The sequence below is a fragment of the Panicum virgatum genome, chromosome 6K (genome assembly GCF_016808335.1).
Source record: "Panicum virgatum strain AP13 chromosome 6K, P.virgatum_v5, whole genome shotgun sequence".
NCBI lineage: Eukaryota > Viridiplantae > Streptophyta > Magnoliopsida > Poales > Poaceae > Panicum > Panicum virgatum.
Window position 1 is genome coordinate 5,795,272 of NC_053141.1, and position 19,295 is coordinate 5,814,566.

General features: G+C 43.2%; 3 protein-coding genes across 6 annotated transcripts; 1 reads left to right on the forward strand and 2 right to left on the reverse strand.

Annotated features, from left to right (window-relative positions):
* The first annotated feature begins 2,111 nt into the window (after positions 1-2,111).
* On the forward strand, positions 2,112-7,597 carry LOC120711427 (O-methyltransferase MdmC-like). Of its 4 annotated transcripts, none has more exons than XM_039996936.1 (9): positions 2,114-2,522; positions 2,632-2,685; positions 3,326-3,409; positions 3,977-4,102; positions 6,117-6,184; positions 6,274-6,343; positions 6,579-6,644; positions 6,737-6,834; positions 6,985-7,597. In XM_039996936.1, the coding sequence occupies exons 1-9, from the start codon at positions 2,226-2,228 to the stop codon at positions 7,004-7,006; spliced, it is 885 nt and encodes a 294-aa protein (XP_039852870.1). In that variant the 5' UTR covers positions 2,114-2,225; the 3' UTR covers positions 7,007-7,597. The 4 variants fall into 4 exon arrangements, with proteins under 4 accessions (XP_039852872.1, XP_039852870.1, XP_039852871.1 ...); XM_039996935.1 differs by having other exon boundaries at positions 2,119-2,522; positions 6,737-6,814; XM_039996937.1 differs by lacking the exon at positions 3,977-4,102 and having other exon boundaries at positions 2,116-2,522; positions 6,737-6,814.
* A 688-nt stretch (positions 7,598-8,285) lies between these two features.
* LOC120711429 (monocopper oxidase-like protein SKU5) lies at positions 8,286-12,867 on the reverse strand. The gene is made up of 9 exons (XM_039996939.1): positions 12,586-12,867; positions 11,806-11,915; positions 10,936-11,206; positions 10,454-10,592; positions 9,775-10,141; positions 9,227-9,592; positions 9,055-9,133; positions 8,693-8,892; positions 8,286-8,606 (listed from the first exon to the last, which is right to left on the reverse strand). The coding sequence occupies exons 1-9, from the start codon at positions 12,715-12,717 to the stop codon at positions 8,495-8,497; spliced, it is 1,776 nt and encodes a 591-aa protein (XP_039852873.1). The 5' UTR covers positions 12,718-12,867; the 3' UTR covers positions 8,286-8,494.
* Positions 12,868-13,775: 908 nt separating this feature from the next.
* On the reverse strand, positions 13,776-18,712 carry LOC120711426 (transaldolase-like). The gene is made up of 13 exons (XM_039996934.1): positions 18,570-18,712; positions 18,349-18,463; positions 18,179-18,257; positions 18,018-18,093; positions 17,839-17,922; positions 17,633-17,737; positions 16,429-16,509; positions 16,275-16,339; positions 15,797-15,866; positions 15,644-15,721; positions 14,990-15,087; positions 14,764-14,899; positions 13,776-14,245 (listed from the first exon to the last, which is right to left on the reverse strand). Exons 1-13 carry the CDS (start codon positions 18,624-18,626, stop codon positions 14,099-14,101), a joined length of 1,191 nt encoding a protein of 396 aa, XP_039852868.1. The 5' UTR covers positions 18,627-18,712; the 3' UTR covers positions 13,776-14,098.
* Positions 18,713-19,295: the final 583 nt, after the last annotated feature.

Genomic DNA, 19,295 nt, shown 5'->3' on the forward strand with positions numbered 1-19,295 from the left:
TGATGTAAAGGGTCATCCTAAATATTACTTTTTTCTGTATTCTCGTGTCCCCACGACATTTCTCTTAAACTGGATATCATATTGTTTGAACATTGACATATTAGGAAACATGATTCATGAACTTGAAGGATGAAGGTCTAAGATCTGGTTCTAAAATGGCAAGTATTTGGAATCGGGATGGATTTTTGTTCTTAGATCTGGAAAGGGATATAGATGATTTAGAATGTTGCTACCTTGAGGGATTGGTTTTAGAGAACTGTTGGAGTGAGGTTTTTCACTAAAAATTCTAAATTCGTAACTAGAATAGCTTAAGGGTGTCTCTTGGAGATGATCTAACATCACAAAACAGGCTTCCCAATCTCATATTGCCTCTTGTGCTCAAATAGCACAATTCCCCTCCTCTAGGTACGCCTGCAACAGCCCAGTCATGACCCCAACCGGCACAGACCTTAGGTCCCCAGCACCATCCATCCATATTACACTTCCCCCCTCCCCGTGGCCGCGTCCTTTCCTCTTTGGGCCGGCGGCAGTGAACCCTAGCGGCGGTGGGTGATGTCTGCTTGCGTCGAGACGCGAGCGGCCTGCGGCACTGGAGACTGCGCAGCGCACAGCGGTGGTCAAAAAATTTTCGACCTTTAAAAATGTTGAATACCCAAATTTCAAATCCTGGGCCCGCCCCTGTCGCCAACGGTACGTACGAGCTGGTGCCAGAGTCCAAGAGTGAGCAGCGTGAAGCTCAAGTTAATCTAACTAAAGTTGCACAAGACCCGAACCAAAGTTCGGAAGAGCCCAAGGCTAGGTACGCCCAGAAAGGCAAACCCGGAGCATAACCTATTAATTTTAACCTTATGAAACTTATTGTTCTATATACTTGTGCATTTAAGTTTATAGGAGTTGATTAAAACCTTAGTTGCATGATCTCAGGTACCTATGCTTGAACACTAGTATATGTAGGTCGCTATACAGCTATGCTAATGATTCGGTAGAAGTCGAGTGATGTCCTGTCACTCGTGACCTTATACGAGTTGAATGTTTACTACACGCTGCAACCATAAGGTCCATGGGCGGGGCTATGGTACTTGTTGATGCCCCATCTGTTTAGTGAAAAATATTAAGACTGCAGTGTGTGGTAGTGGTGGTTAAGCGTTTGAACGTACTAACCACATGCAAAGTAATATGGTAATCGGTAAGCTTAAGTATCTGATCGGTAAGCGTTTGAATTGAGTCCCTCTCTCCTCAAGCACTTCCAACTTGGCTTGCTGCAGAGATTTGTTTTGTCAACCTAGAAATTGGGTGGATTGTCTTCCCTTTCTGTACCATTATTGGCGTGGATTTTGCTTTGCAGTATTCCCCTCAAGGTTTATTGGGGTTCCTGTAGCTTGATAGAAACAGTCAGTGGTTGGATTGTGTGCTCTGTCGAAACCATGCACTAGGTAGATTCAGCTATGGTTCATCGCTATTAGAGTCAATGTGCTTTGAGTGATGTAGGACTATTTTGTTTGTCCCGCCCGATAGAAGAAAGGATTTGTTTTTATCTTGTGTAAAATAAAATTTCAGGTCATAAGACCTTTATATATCAAAGGGCGCAAGAGGCTCACCACTGGAAACTGTTATGACCAAATTATTAGGAAGTAGGAACTTTCTATTATGCCATTTGCTCTGTCCTGATAAGAATCAATTTGCCATGCTTTTGAGAGCAACAAACATTTTAACTGAAGGTCTATATGTTCCATAAAATAAATAAATAATTTGGCATGTCATAAAATAGCAACAAAACATTTCATACCAACCAAAGTTAAAGTTGTATTTCCAAAATTGTACATTGGGTGGCACTTGTTTGACTACGTCCTTCTTCTCATGCTCAGAGAGCAAGAATCCACTTGGATTGTTCATTTAAGAATTTGGCTTTGAGGGAGTGCTAATTCAAAAGGTATTTGAACAGAAATGTTTTTAGTTTGTTTACAGTGATTATCTTTTCACAAACAAGTGACAAACATTGTGTTGTGAATTTTTGGAAATGAGATGTATGTACCAAACAAAGGAAGTAGAAGTTACCGGAAACTATCTTAAAAGAAACTCATTTTCATAGGAACCAGGAACCAAACAGGAGTTCGTCAATGTTACCTGATTTAATGAAGCCCGAAACGGCCTAACGTTTCTTTCAAAAAAATAAATAAAAGGAAACGGCAGCACGAGCGGTCACTGACGTGTGGGCCACCACAGCCATGTCGCCACGCCTCGCCGCCGCACCTCCTCTCCTCGCCCCGCCGGCGGCCGCCGCCGCACGGGAGCTCGCCGTCCCCCGACCCCGGACCCTACTCCCCGGGGCCTCCGTCGCCTTCTCCTCCCCGTCAAGTCGCCGCGGCGCGCTGGCATGCCTCGTGCGCCTCATGGGCTCGCGCCACTCCTCCGCCGCGGCGGCGGCGGCGGAGGCGGTGGAGGAGGCGCGACGCGGGCGGAAGCAGCTGGGGATGACGCCGCCGCTCTACGACTACCTCCTGGCCAACGTCCGCGAGCACCCCGTGCGCCACCCTCTCGTTTCCTTTTCGTTTCGACCAAATTTTGCAGCAGTGCGATTTTGTGCGGGGAAATTTCGCTGGGCTCTGACTGCCCCGTCCTTGATGGTTTCAGGTTCTCCGGGAGCTCCGCGAGGAGACGGCCGCCATGAGGGGGAGCCAGATGCAGGTGCGTCGCACAGTATAGCATACCTCATCTGTATCGTCGTTCTACGCAGTTCCTGACTTCCTGTTGCGTTGCAATGTTGCATTGATGATGATGAAGTGCGCTGCAATGATATTATACTCGGTTCAATCGAAAAAAAAAACAACTAGAAACAGCAAATGTTTGGTCCGTGTGGGCTGCAAATTCCTACTGCCTTTGTTGTTCTTCGACGTGGGTCGCCATGCTCATTTCATTTTTCCAAGGTGACATGATATGGGCTGCAATTTGATTGAATGTACACAGCACATACGCATTACATTCTACATATGCAGGGAGCATGCTTGTGTTATACTTTTGTTTCTCAGTATGCATTCAGTTTCTTTTGGAAGTACTTCATTTTAGATGTTAGGCACAATGCTGATGATCCTGTTTTGGCGGGGCTGGACCTACTACTGAGCTTGATTGATGTTGAATTGTTCTGGAATAATGTTCTGGAATAATATTGTAGTCCATTCTGGACCTACTACTTTGCTTGGAACATATCAAGTTAAATTCACAGTTTACATATTATTTTTCTGGGTATACAATGGTTGCTTCTTCAGATACTTTGTTACAAAATCTAATGTGTCCAATGGGTATCTAATCTAATTCTTCAACTTCATAGGTTTCTCCAGCGCAGGCTCAGCTATTAGCGATGCTGGTTCAGATTCAAGGGGCACAGCGCTGCATTGAAGTCGGTGTCTTTACTGTATGTGAACCAAGTACTTTGCAATTTGAATTTACCTACTTTTCATTCCCAGTCAGTATATGCTAGGCAGTAGTAGTTCTCTTTTTCTATCATGGAACCAGAGCTTGTTATATTGATTTAAGGTCTACATAAGTTAATCGTTAGCTTTCTAGGTTGTCCTACTTAGAAAGGTTGAGGAAATGCATACACTTGCAAATGAAAAGGTTCCCATCTTGTTGTCAGTTTGTTTCCCTACCATTGGAAACATGGAATCTATACACCCTTTGACAATAAGCCATATATAAGTGGGTAAATAAACTCTTTGCAAGAAACAGTCCTACTGGTTTATGGTTATATTCAGTTCCCCTACGAAGTGATATCATATAGTGGACTAAGTATTTCTAGTAAAAATAAATTGTAATGTTGTACTGTAATGTTTTTGTTCTTTCTTCTATAAGCAACAATAGTGTTAACCACAACGTGTTGCAATGGAAAATGTATTGTAGGCCTTGTGTAAAGTAGTTTCTGTGCATAGATTTGTTCAATATTTTAGCTTTATCTGAGCAGTTCTTTTCATCTTCTCTATAGGGGTATTCATCATTAGCTGTAGCACTAGCACTTCCTGAATCTGGTCACTTGGTTGCTTGTGAAAGGGATAAAAGATGTCTAGAAGTTGCCAAGAAATACTATCAGCGTGCTGGTGTTGCACACAAGGTGATCCTTCTTACTTATGATTCTCTTATTGATCCTTCATTCCAAACTTCTATAACAACAACAACAACAACAACAACAACAACAACAACAACAACAACAACAACAACAACAACATAGCCTTTTGTCCCAAGCGAGTTGGGGTAGGCTTGAGATGAAACCCAAAAGACACAAAGGTCACAGTTCAGGCACGCTGATAGCTAGTCTCCAAGCACTCCTATCTAAAGCTACATCTTCAGAGATATTTCAATCCTTAAGGTCTCTCTTAACCGACTCGTCCCAAGTCAGTTTAGATCTACCTCTACCCCACTTTACCTTATCGACACGCTTTAGAACCCCACTACGCCCCGGCGCCTCAGGAGGCCTCCATTGGATATGTCCAAACCATCTCAACCGATGTTGGGTAAGTTTCTCCTCAATTGGTGCCACCCCTACCCTTTCCCGAATAACTTCGTTCCGGACTCTATCCCTTCTTGTTTGCCCGCAAAACCACCGCAACATCTGCATGTCTGCTACACTCAATTGCTGGACATGTCGCCTTTTTGTGGGCCAACATTCAGCACCATATAACATCGCCGGGCGAATCGCTGTCCTATAGAATTTGTCTTTTAGCTTTTGTGGCACCCTCTTGTCACAGAGGATGCCAGAAGCTTGACGTCATATCAACTAGCCAGCTGAGATTCTATGCCTAACATCTTCATCAATGTCGCCATCCTTTTGTAGCATCGATCCTAAATACCGAGAAATATCCTTCTGGGGCACCACTTGCCCATCGAGACTAACATCTCCACTCTCATGCATAGTCGCGCTGAAATCGCACATTATGTACTCAGTCTTGGTCCTACTAAGCCTGAACCCTTTCGACTCTAACGTACGTCTCCACAGCTCTAACTTCCTATTAACCCCTGCCCTACTCTCGTCAACTAGCACCACATCATCAGCAAAGAGCATACACCAAGGGATATCACCTTGTATGTCCCTTGTGACCTCATCCATCACCAAAGCAAATAAATAAGGGCTCAATGCTGACCCCTGATATAGGCCTATGTTAATAGAAAAGTCAGTGGTGTCGCCATCACATGTCCGGACAAACGTCATCGCATCCTTGTACATATCCTTGATGAGGGTAATGTACTTAGTTGGGACTTTGTGCTTCTCCAAGGCCCACCACATGACATTTCTCGGTACTTTGCCATACGCCTTCTCGAGGTCAATAAAGACCATGTGCAAGTCCTTCTTCTGCTCCCTATAACTCTCCATCAATTGTCGTATTAAGAAAATCGCCTCCATTGTCGACCTACCAGGCATGAACCCAAACTGATTTTGGGTCACACTTGTCACTCTTCTTAGGCGGTGCTCGATAACCCTCTCTCATAGCTTCATCGTATGGCTCATCAGCTTAATTCCACGGTAGTTAGTACAACTCTAAACATCTCCCTTGTTTTTGAAGATCGGTACTAATATACTTCTCTATTTATCAGGCATCTTGTTTGACCGAACTTCTATAATAAGTGTACAAGATTTTTAAGCCGGTTCAACATTCCTTTTTATGGCTCAATAGTTAGAGCTTACTTTGGGGCTTTGGTCTGACAAGTGACAGTCTTGTTATTAGTGCGAATTTGAAGTAAGGTTTTTACTGCCGTGCAGAGCATGTACAAAGAAGTATTTGCAGGGAGGCAAAGCGTCTTTTTAGTTCATTGTTTTTTTTGTATGGTTTCTGTTTCATTCTTCTTATCGTTAGATTTGGATGTTTCCTTTAGATTTCTTGGACATTGCATGCTATATAGTTCATGAAATTAGAATTCTTGATATATTGCATATTATATCTTTATCAGAAAACTAGCCTTCATACATTAACCAATATTTCCCTGTTAGTAACTGATCTCTATGCACTAAGCTGAATATTTAGCATTTCGAGCTGCATCTTAAAAAAAAGCATTTCGAGCTGCCCTACAATTGTAATACTGTTTTTGCATTTCAGATGTTCTATGCTGATAAATGTGTTCAAATTCCTTAGATTGATGTGAAACATGCTTTGGCTGCGGATTCTCTAAGATCATTGCTTGATTGTGGTGAAGCTTCGAGGTATATCAATTTGGTTTCTTATATCTGTCACCATATATGTTAACCTCTGATCTTTCTAACAAATGTCTCCTTTTTTTATGCTTTTCTAGTTATGATTTTGCATTTGTTGATGCTGATAAGAGAATGTACGAGGAGTATTTTGAGCTTCTACTAAAACTTGTAAGATTTAAAATTTTGTTTCCTCTCCTTGGTTATGTAAATGGCATTAGGTTTTGCACTCTACTTGTTCCCCCATATATTCTTTTCTCGTTTTTTAATCATTGCTTATTTTGTTAGAAGCAGTTATATTTTTTATTAGTTTCTTACCACATATTTAGTTTATAATTTCATCACAAAATAGTAATAGCCATTTTGTTTTTCTGTGTGTTGACCTTCTCATTTTGTTCTGATGTAGGTAAGAGTTGGTGGTTTAATTGTAATGGACAATGTCCTTTGGTATGGACGGGTTGCTGATCCTTTGGTATGTTAGAATGCCATTGAGATGTTACATACTAGTTATGTTATATGGTTACACTAGACATCCTATAACACTTGACTTCCACCATTTTTTAGGTTGATGACCAAAAGACAATCAGTATAAGGAACTTCAATAAGAAAGTTCTGGAGGATATGCGTGTTGATATCAGCATGGTCTCTTTCTCCCTCCAGTTGTATTATGTTTGGTATTTGGTGCATTGCTGATGTGTTCATTACTTGCAAACTTTAAGAGAATCTTCGAAATTCCTTGCCTAGCAGTACTGCAATACCAGCTGCATTTGTTAATAATGACATTTTTTAATTTATTTTTGCGAGAACTGCAGGTGCCTATTGGGGATGGGATGACAATTTGCCGGAAGCTAGTAGATACTTGACTCAACAATTTATTATGTTGATGTTGTAAACTTCTTACCAATGACCAATGTCAAGCTCAGAAATATCAAGTTGGCACTGATCTTATCCACAAATGCATCTTGTGGGTTGTGGCCTGCCACCAAAAGTTACTTACCATCACGGAGGAAACAGCCGATGCAATGGATGTCTGTGTGCACTGAAGAACAGCAACATTGGCATGGCTATTTTCCTGAATGGACTTTAAGGTGCAGCTCTGAAGCTTAACCCGAGGCGAGTGTCTCCCAAGATGGTTGTAGACTCAAGCACGTATTACTATGCTATTTCGTTGATGGACCACAGTTTTGATATGGTGCCTGCCTTCTGGAGGACAAGCCAATGAATCGCATATCTGTTACTTGCACGCAGATGGCATGTACTTTTACATGTAATAGCGTACTAATCCACTGAATTTTTACCAGTAGTATCCCAAAAGTTTCCTTAGGAGGAATTACTGCATGAATGGATAGGAGACATTTGAATGACATGTTTAGGCAAGTGACATTTGTTATGTGTCAACGGAATGGCCGGCACCAATTGTCCAGACGAGCTATTCCAAATGCCCCAAGTGTGGTTTTACTCTTTTCTCCTCTGATGAACATGTGGTCCGCAGAAGGCTAAATCTATTTCAAGGACACTGAATTCACGTATTCACGTTCTATCTTTGTGTCAACTCTACTCACACACAATTATGTAAATAATATGGGACGATCTAAATTAGGGGTCTATATGTAAACTACTAGTGGTCATTTCCGAAATGTTCGGATCACCGGGGGGCGGGTCCAGGCGTCCAGCCCTCCGCCGCGACTCGCCGGGGCGCCGCCTCCCGCCGGGCGCCTCTTCCTCCCCCCTTCAGGCTTCAGGTGTCGCAGCAGCCCTGAGCTGCGCGGAGCAAAGGGCTTTCGGAGCGCCAAGGTCCGACCGGTGTTCGGTTGACAGATCACGCACCTCTGTCTCGATGCCGCCCACTGCTCGCCGGAGCGGCGACGCGCTCCTGCCGGGCGTTCCTCGCTTCCAAGTACCTGCACGGAACCACCACTGCCGGCGGCGTCCAGCCAAGTTCGATTGCTGTCTGACACTCGTGACACTCCTTTGCAGGACCATGACTAGTTCAGAACGGGAAGCTGGAAAGAAGAGCAGCAGCTGAGCTGACTCTGTCACATGTGAGCCTCTAGACCTGAACATTCGTTCTACCTGCAGCAGCAATACAATAAATCATCACACACACACACACTGGGTAAATTGTCGAATTCACATTTTCAGTATCAAATTTCCGCCTAGTCAGAAACAGCTTTTCGATTTGTTCTACAACATCTAACAACTCGTGAATCACCAGTCACCACCAGGTCCTATCTCCACAAATTTCCCTATGCTGAACTCGTCTTGTAAATTAAATGTTCTATTTCTGCCTCGCAAAATCTAACAAAATTTTTTTTGACAAATTCAGCTGAAGATCACAGCTGCGACAGCCAGCATCACAGTTGCAAGGAACCTGCTGCTGTATCCAGCTTCAGCTTGCGCCGATGACTTGCTGTTTGACTCATGAACCTGTGGCCTGCAGGGTTTTTCAGAGCAGGATGTGAGTCAAGAACAGCAAAATGTGTCAATGCATCAGAGAAGAGACATTCAGCTGAAACGTACTTTTGCCTGTCCTTCAGGAGACCGCAGTACAGGACATTATCTGGCGTGACCATTTCAGTGATGTTGTAGCCCAGCGGATCAGGAACCTTCACATAGACCTCCTGCCCTCTGTACCAGTTATCCAGCTTCTCCGCACGCAGATTCCAGATACCAACATTGTCAAGTGAGACTAGGACCGCAGTCCAGCCTCCAGGGAAGACCTGTTTGTCATTGCAAAGTTCAGAACTTTCGTTGTTCAGACTGACCAAGGGTGCAGCTGTGTGAAGTACAGGACTGGCACATGATCAGACTATTTTTAGAAAAAGAATGGTCTCTGGCTCTGCGGTCGCACATAGCCAATTGATCTTCAAGAAGTTGTATACCTGAGTCGTGCAGCGAGATATGGCGTCCCACCTGTTGTATTCATTCCTCCTGTCTGGTGTCCACTCGCCGTAATCCATCCTGAAATTCACAACATGGTGGTATTTCTTTCAGATGTTCAAGCTGATATGAGACACTGGATGAACCTGAAGATTGTGATGGTTCAGAATATACCCTACAACAAAGAATGAGTAACCATCCAGATGGTAGGCCTGAACGTCAGTGTCATTGTTCTGGAAGACGATCTCGAGGAAGCCCTTGTAGGATGCGTTCAGTGCAGATGAAGCTATCTTTGCTGGCACATTGCTTGGCATTGCAGGGAAATCAGTTGTGTAAACTCCAGTCAGGTTGTGGAGGTCAGCAAGCCTCAGTGGTGTCTCAGGAGGAGAGTATGAGATCCTGTTGATCGTCCTTCGACGCTTTCCATTGATGCGCAAGGGCGCCTCGTTCTTGAGAACAAAGGTCTGAGTGATGTTGATCGAACCATAATGGAATGATCCCTGCGGATTTGGACGGGCAGCACCAGCGCTCGTGTTCATTCTGAAAGAACAATACCAGTGGCTCTTAATAGAGAACATATGAATATCAAATGCAATGATACAAGTTACAACCTTCAAATGCAGAACAATAATCAGATATGCTAAGCTCAGAATCAATTCAACTCATTTGTTTTAAAAAACAAGGATTTCCAATTCAAGAACAGAATCTGTTCCTGCACTGACCTGATGGACCTTGCCTGGTTGATGGAGTAGTACTTGTCATAATAATCATTTGGAGCATCAGGGAGGGGCCCAGAAGCATTGCCTTTGGAGTTTGAGTACTGCAGGATGGCTACACCAGTGACCTGACTCCGTTGAGGATTGCTTATGAACCTTGGGCTCGCTACAATGTAGTAGTCAGTGCTTGCATTCTGGTCCATGGTCACCAAGAAAGAGTAGGACTGTCCCACATGGATGTCGAGGTTGGTGTAGTTCTGCTGATTCGTGTAGGTTCCTTCAGCCTCTACCAGAAGCATGTTGTGATTCTGGATCCTGAAGTTGAGGCTAGTTGAGATGCCAACATTGTGGACACGGAAGCGATATGTTTTCCCTGTTACAAATATTCAGAGCATCAGACATGAAGACTCATGATAAACAGTAATGCTGATAGATACTGATCGATTTAAGATGCATCTGAGAACAATATGGAGATTTCTACTTCCATTTACTTTGTTTTCCAATTCGCATTAAGGACTGATAAAATCTAAAATCTTTTGCAGCTCCCAAATTGACTGCAAGTTGAAATATAACTACTACTAGTCTACCACTTAAAATAAAACATGACAACTAGCATTCATCATGCATATGTTGCAAACATTACACATATAGAGCTGCAAATCTGCAAAAAATAAAGGTGATCAACCTGGCTCAACTCCAACAATTTCATACTGAAGGCCATCAGGAACCAGTGTAGTGTCATATCTGTAAGGTGCCCTTCCATTGATCAGAATTGCATCTGGTGCCCCTAGATCCCTGCCATCATCTAGCATGTTCCTCAATTCCTACATGGGACAGAATTCTCAAATTACATGAAGACTAACAATCCCCCATCAAGTACCAAGGAGGCAAGGACAGAATTATACAATCTATTTTCAGCAAAATACTGTGTGCTAAGAAAAGAGAGAGAGAGAGAGAGAGATTTGATTCTCATATGAACACTAATATTTCCCCTAATATCATGCACCTGCAGGGAAATAACTAGCATATATTCTGTGTAAATTCATGATGCACCATCATAATCAAGAAATTGTTGTGCCAAAGATCAAGAAAGTTCATTCTTTCCCTTGGCTCCCTCAGAAACACTGCAACACCTAAAGTGCATGGACACAGTTACAAAATCCTTACAATGTGGCTCTTGGTGTACCAATCCCCAATGAAGAGGGTGATGTCGCCGTCGGGCTGGCCAAAGGGGACCGGCACAGTGGCACGGTTGTTGACGGTGATGGGGCCGTACCCGCCGGCAGCTCGCTGGAGGCCGAGCGACGGGAAGTAGAAGAAACTGCCGATCTGGTCCTTGAGCTGGAACTGGTAGGTCCAGTTCCATCCAGGAGGGATCGGGCAGTTGGTTCCGGAGACGCCATCCTGCCACGAGTTCATCCTCATCTGGATTCCGTCCCTGCCAAGACAGGAGTGAGCACACCAGTTCAGTTGCCACAAAAGAGGAAAATTAGCACGGATGCTAGCTAGTTCAGTTATAAAAGAGAATTTGCAAAAGCAGCCCTAATGTATCGAACATTTCAATCTTGTTTAAAGTTAATGATTAAAATCTGAAAAGTTGTTTCGTAGAACCTTCTGGCATTTCATTTGGAACAGTTGTGATTCAAGAACAGAGATATGTAAACATAAAAAAATTGTTACATTTTTGTCAGTCACTAGCTACTTGTTTAGAGCAGTGACATTTTAGTACAAATTATGAGGTTGTAAATGCTATGATGCCCGAGAATCACGCACAGATGCATGCTCCTGAGAAAATCTGCTGAAAGAACATGATATGCCTATCCATATATGTCTGTATGTCACGATCAATTATGCCCATAAATGTCTCAAAAGCCCAAGGCCTGTAAATGGCAATATATCCCCCTGATAGGAAGGCCAAGAGGCACCGCAGAAATGGAAGCCCAGCTCAAGATCCACCGAGAATTTCGTCACAGATGGAAATTGAGATCTGCTGCAGGAAAATGAAGTGACTAGAGAGGCATCAGAAGTGGTAAGTACCAGGTTATGAGGAGGGGCTCATCCAGGTTGTTTTGGACGTTCACCCTCACGTTCTGGTTCGTCGTCACGTTCAGGAGAGGGCCCGGGAACTGGTTGTTAATCGCAATCACCTGAAAAAAAATGAACCGAATCTTTCATATGCGCTCTCAGAATTTTGCATCTACAGCCTCCAAACCCACGCGGCACAAATTTTTCTCTTGTCTTGTAGCAAAAACATGTGAGAAAACAGGGTACAAGATTGTATCTTGGAAATGGATCACAAAAGATGATTTTTACACAAGCCTCTAGGCAAGAAATATTTCGGGCATGCACCACCAAAACCGAATAAAAGATCGAGAGAGAGAGAGAGAGAAAAGTTTCTTCAATTCAGATTGCAAGAACTCAAGAACACATATCACGACCAATAAAATATCTCTTGCAACGTAGACTGCAGATTTTATTTTCAGAGCAGCGCGGCCTTTACGAATCCTTTGGGACAAAGAAATCAAGGACGAAGCGACCACGACGAGATCGTGCGACGCAAATTGCTCGCTCGGAGAAGAGAAATAAAGGAGGAACTTTTAAGACAGGAGCACGCCGATCGAACGAACCAACGACTCAAAATATCTAAAAAAGATGGCATTTTTTCGGAAGATTTCATGTACCAAAAGGTGTGAAAAAAACGAGAGCGAAAACCACGGGAAATATCCAAAGAAATCAAGAGCTTTTTTCCCGGTCGAAATCGAAACTTTCAGACAGCAGGAGAAGGAGAACAGAGAGGTGGTGGCAACAAGCACGCGCCTTCTGCGCGTCGCCGAGGGGCTCCAGCGTGAGGTACGACACCTCCCACCGCACCTCGGCCTGCGCGGCGGCCGACGCCAAGACGGCCGCGAGCGACACGGCGGCCACCATCGCCGCCGCCGCCGCCGCCATGGATGTCTCTCCTGCGCTCTGCGGCGTGCACTCTGCGCTCTACCAACTCCCTCTCGTCCTGCGTCGTCCGCGAGCCTTTCTTTGCCAGGGGGTTTTGGCCTCGCTCGCGGTGTGGGGTTTTGGTGAGGTATAAAAAGCGGAAAAGAGAGGAAGGAGAGCAGAGGAGAGAGAAAAGCAATGCACTGGTTGTGCAGAGAATCACAAAATCAAACACGAGTGTATGAGCAAAAGGAAGTTTCAGATATGCCTTTTATTTACTGCTAAGGTCTAAAGATATATATAGTGCTAGGGTAACAATTGCAAAATATACCAAATGCTAATGCGACTTATAGTTAGAAGAATTAGAGGGAGAATATATTCACTAGCTGTTCTTTCTGAAGAGGAGGAACGATGTTTGCAGAGAGTTTAATTTCAAAAAAAAAATGTTGAGAGAGAGAGAGAGTACGTGTATCTAAGCTCAAAGTTTTCATACTACTCGCTAAGGAAACGTACGTGACGCGGTGACGGGCAAGGATAGTTGGGTACAAATATGGTAACTTGAAAGGTTAATTTTTGACAAATTTCTTCTCTCCACCTACCGCTACCGGCCGGTTCATCCGTTAACAAATTCACCCACTGCATCAGCGTGAACCACCGGCTTGCCCCTTGCCCTGCAGACTTTGATCAGAGTCGGTTGCACCTGGTTCTAACCTACACATATACACCTAACAATCACTTAACACAAAAACATAATCACCGCGCGAGGGAAAAATACCCATCATGTGAGTACATGCGCTCTGCGTGACGCATTGTGTGCCGAATAACGCCTAATAGCAGATCAATCGGGTTAGATTAGGCGAGAGGACGACACCTGGCACCATGGCAAATGATTTTGAAACGTTGATGAACATGCACTGGTGCCCTAAAAAACTCAGATTCGAATTTGCTTGGCTGACACAGGATTGATATAATTTATCTGACAAGTTTATGTGCAGTGTGAAACTCTAGGTTGCCTTTGAGGATTTGAGTGAAAAGTATACACTTGAATCAGTTGTCCATTTGCAGTGGAACTAGGAATATTCAGGTGATGTGGGATATTGGATTCTGACATTGCTGGGAATATCAAGTGACAAGTTCTGATCAGTCCAGCATATCAACTGAATCACAAAACGCACAATACACATAAGCAGACTAATTCAACACTCGCATCGTATCGTATCCAAAAGAAGCAAATATGTTTTTTACACAACATTTTGAGACTGCTTGGTAAATCACATTGGGGAACCGGTGACAGGCAAGAGAAGTGTTCTTCGAAGCAGGAAGGCCAATGCCCGGATAGCACGGCCCTTGCCTGTTGTTATTGGCTCTTTTGAACTGAAAACCGAGGCCCAGAAAGGCATCTTTAAACATTTGGAGGTGGCCAGATCTTCCCGAAGAGCTCCTCAACACGCCTTGCTTGGTTCACATATCCCTCCAATCCTGAAGCAAGTAGTTCTTCAGCGGCTGGCCCCATCGCAGCTGCAAGACTCAACTGGTCCCACTTCAAAAGCTGCATATATCATTTACCAGACATATGAACAATCAATCACCGTACAAATACAAGATCAAAAACAGAGGACAATCAGTTCATTTTTTCCATTTCTTTGCTTTACTTATCAGTGACTACTGTTTGTTGAATCATAGTTATGCCTGCTATAATATTCATCAGTCTTTTCTTTTTAATTGACGGCGATGTGTGAAAAGAACCCAACCTCCAAGATACATTTGGTTTATATATAAAAGGATCCTTTCATCCAGCTCTCTGCTACCTTTTATATCACTATATAGGTCTACTGGAAATGCACGTACCTAATGAAGTATAATATCCATTTGAATACAACATCACACTCAGTCGCTCACAATGACTACTACAGGGAACAATAAGGTGGAATGCTAAAGGGTGTTCTTGTTTATTCTTAAGGTGGAATCCTATTCTTAACAGTGCATGATTACTGATCATCGTTAAGTTATTTGCCATTAAATGGTCCAGATATGTGAATTTTGAACAAGATCCATAAGTGCACGAACCTCCTCTTCAGTGAACTCATATGTCTTCCCAATAGCAGGAGTCAACTTTGGGACATAACCGTACTTCACATCAGGATCAGTGACAGATTCTTCCAGAGACTGCAGTATCTTCAGAGGTGCAATGATGTAATCAATCCTACATTTAAGAAACATTAGTTCCCATGTTGATGTCCTTTACTTGTGATTCGTATTGAGTATCCAGCAAAAAAAAGAAATATGAAATTACCCAAGAAGGCTGAACACATCCTGCTTGTTCCGTATGGCAGCAGCCATCAACTTTGTTTTATACCCATTTCTGTGAATATAGGCATATACTTTCTTAGCCTGCATTACGACAGACAAATATATGGAATTATAAACTCTAGCTTAGTAGCAGAAAACGTAAGCCTTGAACAAAATGGAGAGAGCAAACTGGCAGCTAGAGGGCTAAGTGGGACATTTACACAGCATTACTGTAAGGGAACTGGCAAAGGAACACATTTTATCTGCTGATATTAAGAATCAAATGATTGAATGATTCAAAAAAAATGACGAGTGCTAAAATCAATTCAAAGATAACTCAAAATTACTTGCTGACAGTTGATTACAAGAACTTCAAATCACCTGCTGACAGTTGATTACAAGAATTTCAAATCTTATGTCTTTGTTTTTTAGCTTATAGTGAGGCAGCAAACGCAGAACTACTGTAAAAACTAAAAAGAGAATTTAACAGGTACTGATACTTTCCTAGTCAGTAATGTTGCAGATAATGTTTAAGAGATAACAGGTACTGAGACTTTCCTAGTCAGTAAAGTTGCAGATAATGTTTTCAGACATTGGCTTATATATCGGTATAATTATGCAGAAATAACTTAAAAGAAAAAAAAGCACTGAAGCTAACCAAAGCAAGGCCAGCATCTTCTCCCTTCTGCAAAGTTTCATCTATCTCTGGGTCACCAGAGTGATTCCTTGCCCAATCCTGAGTGGATTGCGGTTAGCAAAATATTAATGTTTTAGCATAAGTACATGGTAAAAAATGGCTTGATAAATTTACCCGCAACCGCCCCACAAATATCTGCACAACAGATGCACCAGCTTGTGCTGCGGCCGCTGCTTGTGCGAAACTGAGCAACAATGGTCAACCACAAAAAGTAGTGTATATAAGCTCCTAATTATTTTTCATCTTAAGTAAATAAGTAACTGCAAGGCTAAGCTAGTCCAGTTGTAATGCAGGTGCTCTAGTAAACTTGTTCTTCCAGATTTACTAATAAACCTGATGAATAATTATTATCCAACAGGCAGACTCGGCAGAATACCTCTCCATGTAGTAAAAGCATAATATGATAATATAAGCAAATTATCAGTACTTGCTTTCCTGTTCCACTTAAAAATAAGGGATACCACTAAGCACACAAATATTGCAACATAGAAATGTTGGGAGGTGGGGGAAAAGCAGCCATACAGCCCCTGCTATGATCATTAAGCAATACAATCAGGAGTAAATGATAGATATAAAATGTTTTGTCTGTTACCTGTACACGAATGTTAAATGTGTTTGAATTCCATCAGATTCAAGCAATCTTGAGGCCTCTATACCCTAATGGTAAACAAATTGGAAATGAAATATTGATAGAGACAGCAGGTACAATCAGGAAGAATTTACAGAGTAGTGCATTGCATACTTACTTGCCATGTAGCAGGAATTTTGAATAGCAGGCGATCAGTTGAGACATCATGTTGGTTGTATAGATTTATCAGTTCATGCACCTAATTATAAAGATACCAATTTTCAGGAAACTGTGACTGAGAAGCACGGATGTTTTTCCCTAAAATAAGAGAAGGCACAGATGTTTTTTTTTTCTCAAAAGATATCCAGTAGCCCTGCTTAGTAACAAGTATCAGCAACACAGACATGGATAAGACCAATCTTTAAGTGCAATTACTTGAATAACAAAAATCTTAACATGCTCGTATCCATGTACTGAGGTTTAGGGACAATTATTTCAAACAATAAATGGTCATTTCAGTTAAATTGTAACATCATGACTAAAGTCAATTCGTACGATAATGAAGGATGTGAATAAAATGTGTGGCACTCGGGAAAAACTCAGTAACATTGATTACTACTATAGTAGTACAGAGGCGTTGACAACCTGAGCATGGAAGCAATGAAAGGAATGCAGAGAAACTGACAATCGATGACATGGTTCTAGTATGTGTTCAAAGGTCAGTCAAGAGATCAGAAGAATTGGTTTTCCCAATATGGTCCCATTAATCTGTCACGACTCCATATTGCATTGTACCTAACAACTAGTTGCTGTTTCGTTCCTCACCAGCTTTAACCCATCAAAGCCAGATAAATGCTTGTTCTATGAAAAGTTATTGATCAAGGCGTAAACAAGAGGTGTTTCACAGACATCTTAATAACTTAGTAATACTAACCCATTTGCTCATACTAGTATCATACAGCTGATATATCCCCACTTCCACACTACCTTTCATCTACTTGGCCCTCTTTGGAAGTTATGCCACAAAAAAGTATTTGTCTTTATCTCGATGGTAATGAGCTATCATTGTGAATATTTGCATATAAAACACTAACATAGGTAACATAAAAGAATATACTGGAACAAAAATAGTCTTGTTATCACTATTGTGTTTGTGTACGTTGGACTGTCAAGCTTCAGGTTGTTAACTGGGTTAGATGCCAAGAAAGGTGATATACATGCATTGCCAGAAGTAACTTCTTAGTAACTTAGATCTAACAAGTTGTTGTACACAATCTTCCACAAAAACTATAGTGCTAGCAGAAGGTCGACATAATTATTAACTGTGGATATGCACTACATTTCATTCAAGCAATATGGATAGAAAAAATAGAAGCTCGTACCCTCTGGATAATGCCCTGGGTGTCATAAGCCAACCGAGCATCTATTTCAGTCGAAACGCGTCCAGGGACTTGCTGAGCCAGTTCAGCACCAACGTTTGCCAGGGCCTGCCACATTTCTTCTCAATTCAGCTCCTCAGGTTAACAAAACCCCCACGTCGCCTAGCTATCGCAGGGGTAATCACGAAATCGAGATGTGGTATGCAAACCTTGGTGAGGTAACAGGACAGCCTGTCCTCGGGCTTCTCCAACGCGTTGCACTCACCATCTGCCAGTGCAGTATCTATCGCACTCTGCAACAACCGAATAGCCAGAACAGTTACCATGCCAGCAATGACTAACTGAACAACTGAACATTTCTATCTACCGCAACAGCTCAGCTCCTCACCTTGAACTTGGTATCCGGGAGCCCAGAGATCCCAAGCAGCAGCGAGGAGCTCACCGTGGCCGCTGTGGGTGCGAACCTGCAAGTGCGCCAGCCTCGGTCAACCCTCCCCCAAATCCAATGGGACAACAAGACAGACGAGAAATGGCAGAAGCAACGGTTACCTCTCGAAATCATCGAACACGACGGTGTCCGGCACGATCTCGCTGAAGCCGGCCACCGCGTCGAGCTCAGTGACGACCTCTGCGCCCAAACAGCGCGAATCAAGAACCAGTAAGGGACAGGGTACACATCACGAGAAGCCGCGGAACAAGAGGGGGGCCAAGAGCAGTACCGTCGACGGGGGAAGCTGGTGCGCTGCCGGCGGCGGACCGCGCCGCCAGAGGCGACCTCCAGAGGCTGAAAGGCACAGGCTTAGCCGACCGCGCCAATGGACTCCACCTGCCCACCTGAAGCGGCGACCAAGAACGGGTGAAACGGGGGAGTGGACCAAATGGACGGCGGCGAGGGGCCGAATCGAGCAAATGGGAGCTTGTTGGAGAGAAGGGGAAGTACCTGACGGGAGGCCGGAAGGAGGGAGGAGGAGGTGGGCGTGGAGATGGAGAGCGCCATGGGTGGAGTTGGGATCGGAGCCGGCGGACTGTGGGAGTAGGAGTGGAACAACTGAACAAGAGAGGAGAGTAGGCGGTGATAGCATCGGGAGGCAGCAGGATTACTCCTAATTAATTAATTGGTAGTGAAATGTCCAGTGTGCCCTCCGGCGAGCTTAAGGAATTCTCCCTTCCAAAAAATATTATTTTCCACATGTTATAAACTTGGGTAGTTCAGTTGCAGACTGTATATGCAAGATAACCGCACGCGTATTGTTCATCCAAAATGTCTATTCCAAAACTTACACTGAAATGAAATTTAAATTTACGGGCTTAAATTCTAAGAATGGGATGAGAAGCGATTAAACGACACCTACTGCATATAAATATAAAGATGATACTAAGAAGCACATTATTCTTTTATTTACTTATACCGGAACCTCAAACACGTTATACTATTTAATTTTAGCTCTAGTTTGTCTCCTTCTTGTGCAAATTCAAACTGCTTTTCAGTCCACTTCTGCCCATTGTGACAACTGCGTAGAGTGAAAGCAGCGCCAGTTTGAGTGAAAGCAGAGAAGACCGTGGGCATATCGGTAATTTGAACCTATTTTATTGGTGGAACTCCATGGGGTTCGTCGATCCCTGAGCCAAGGTTTCGATAACACCGAGGGCGCGCGATGATGAGGGT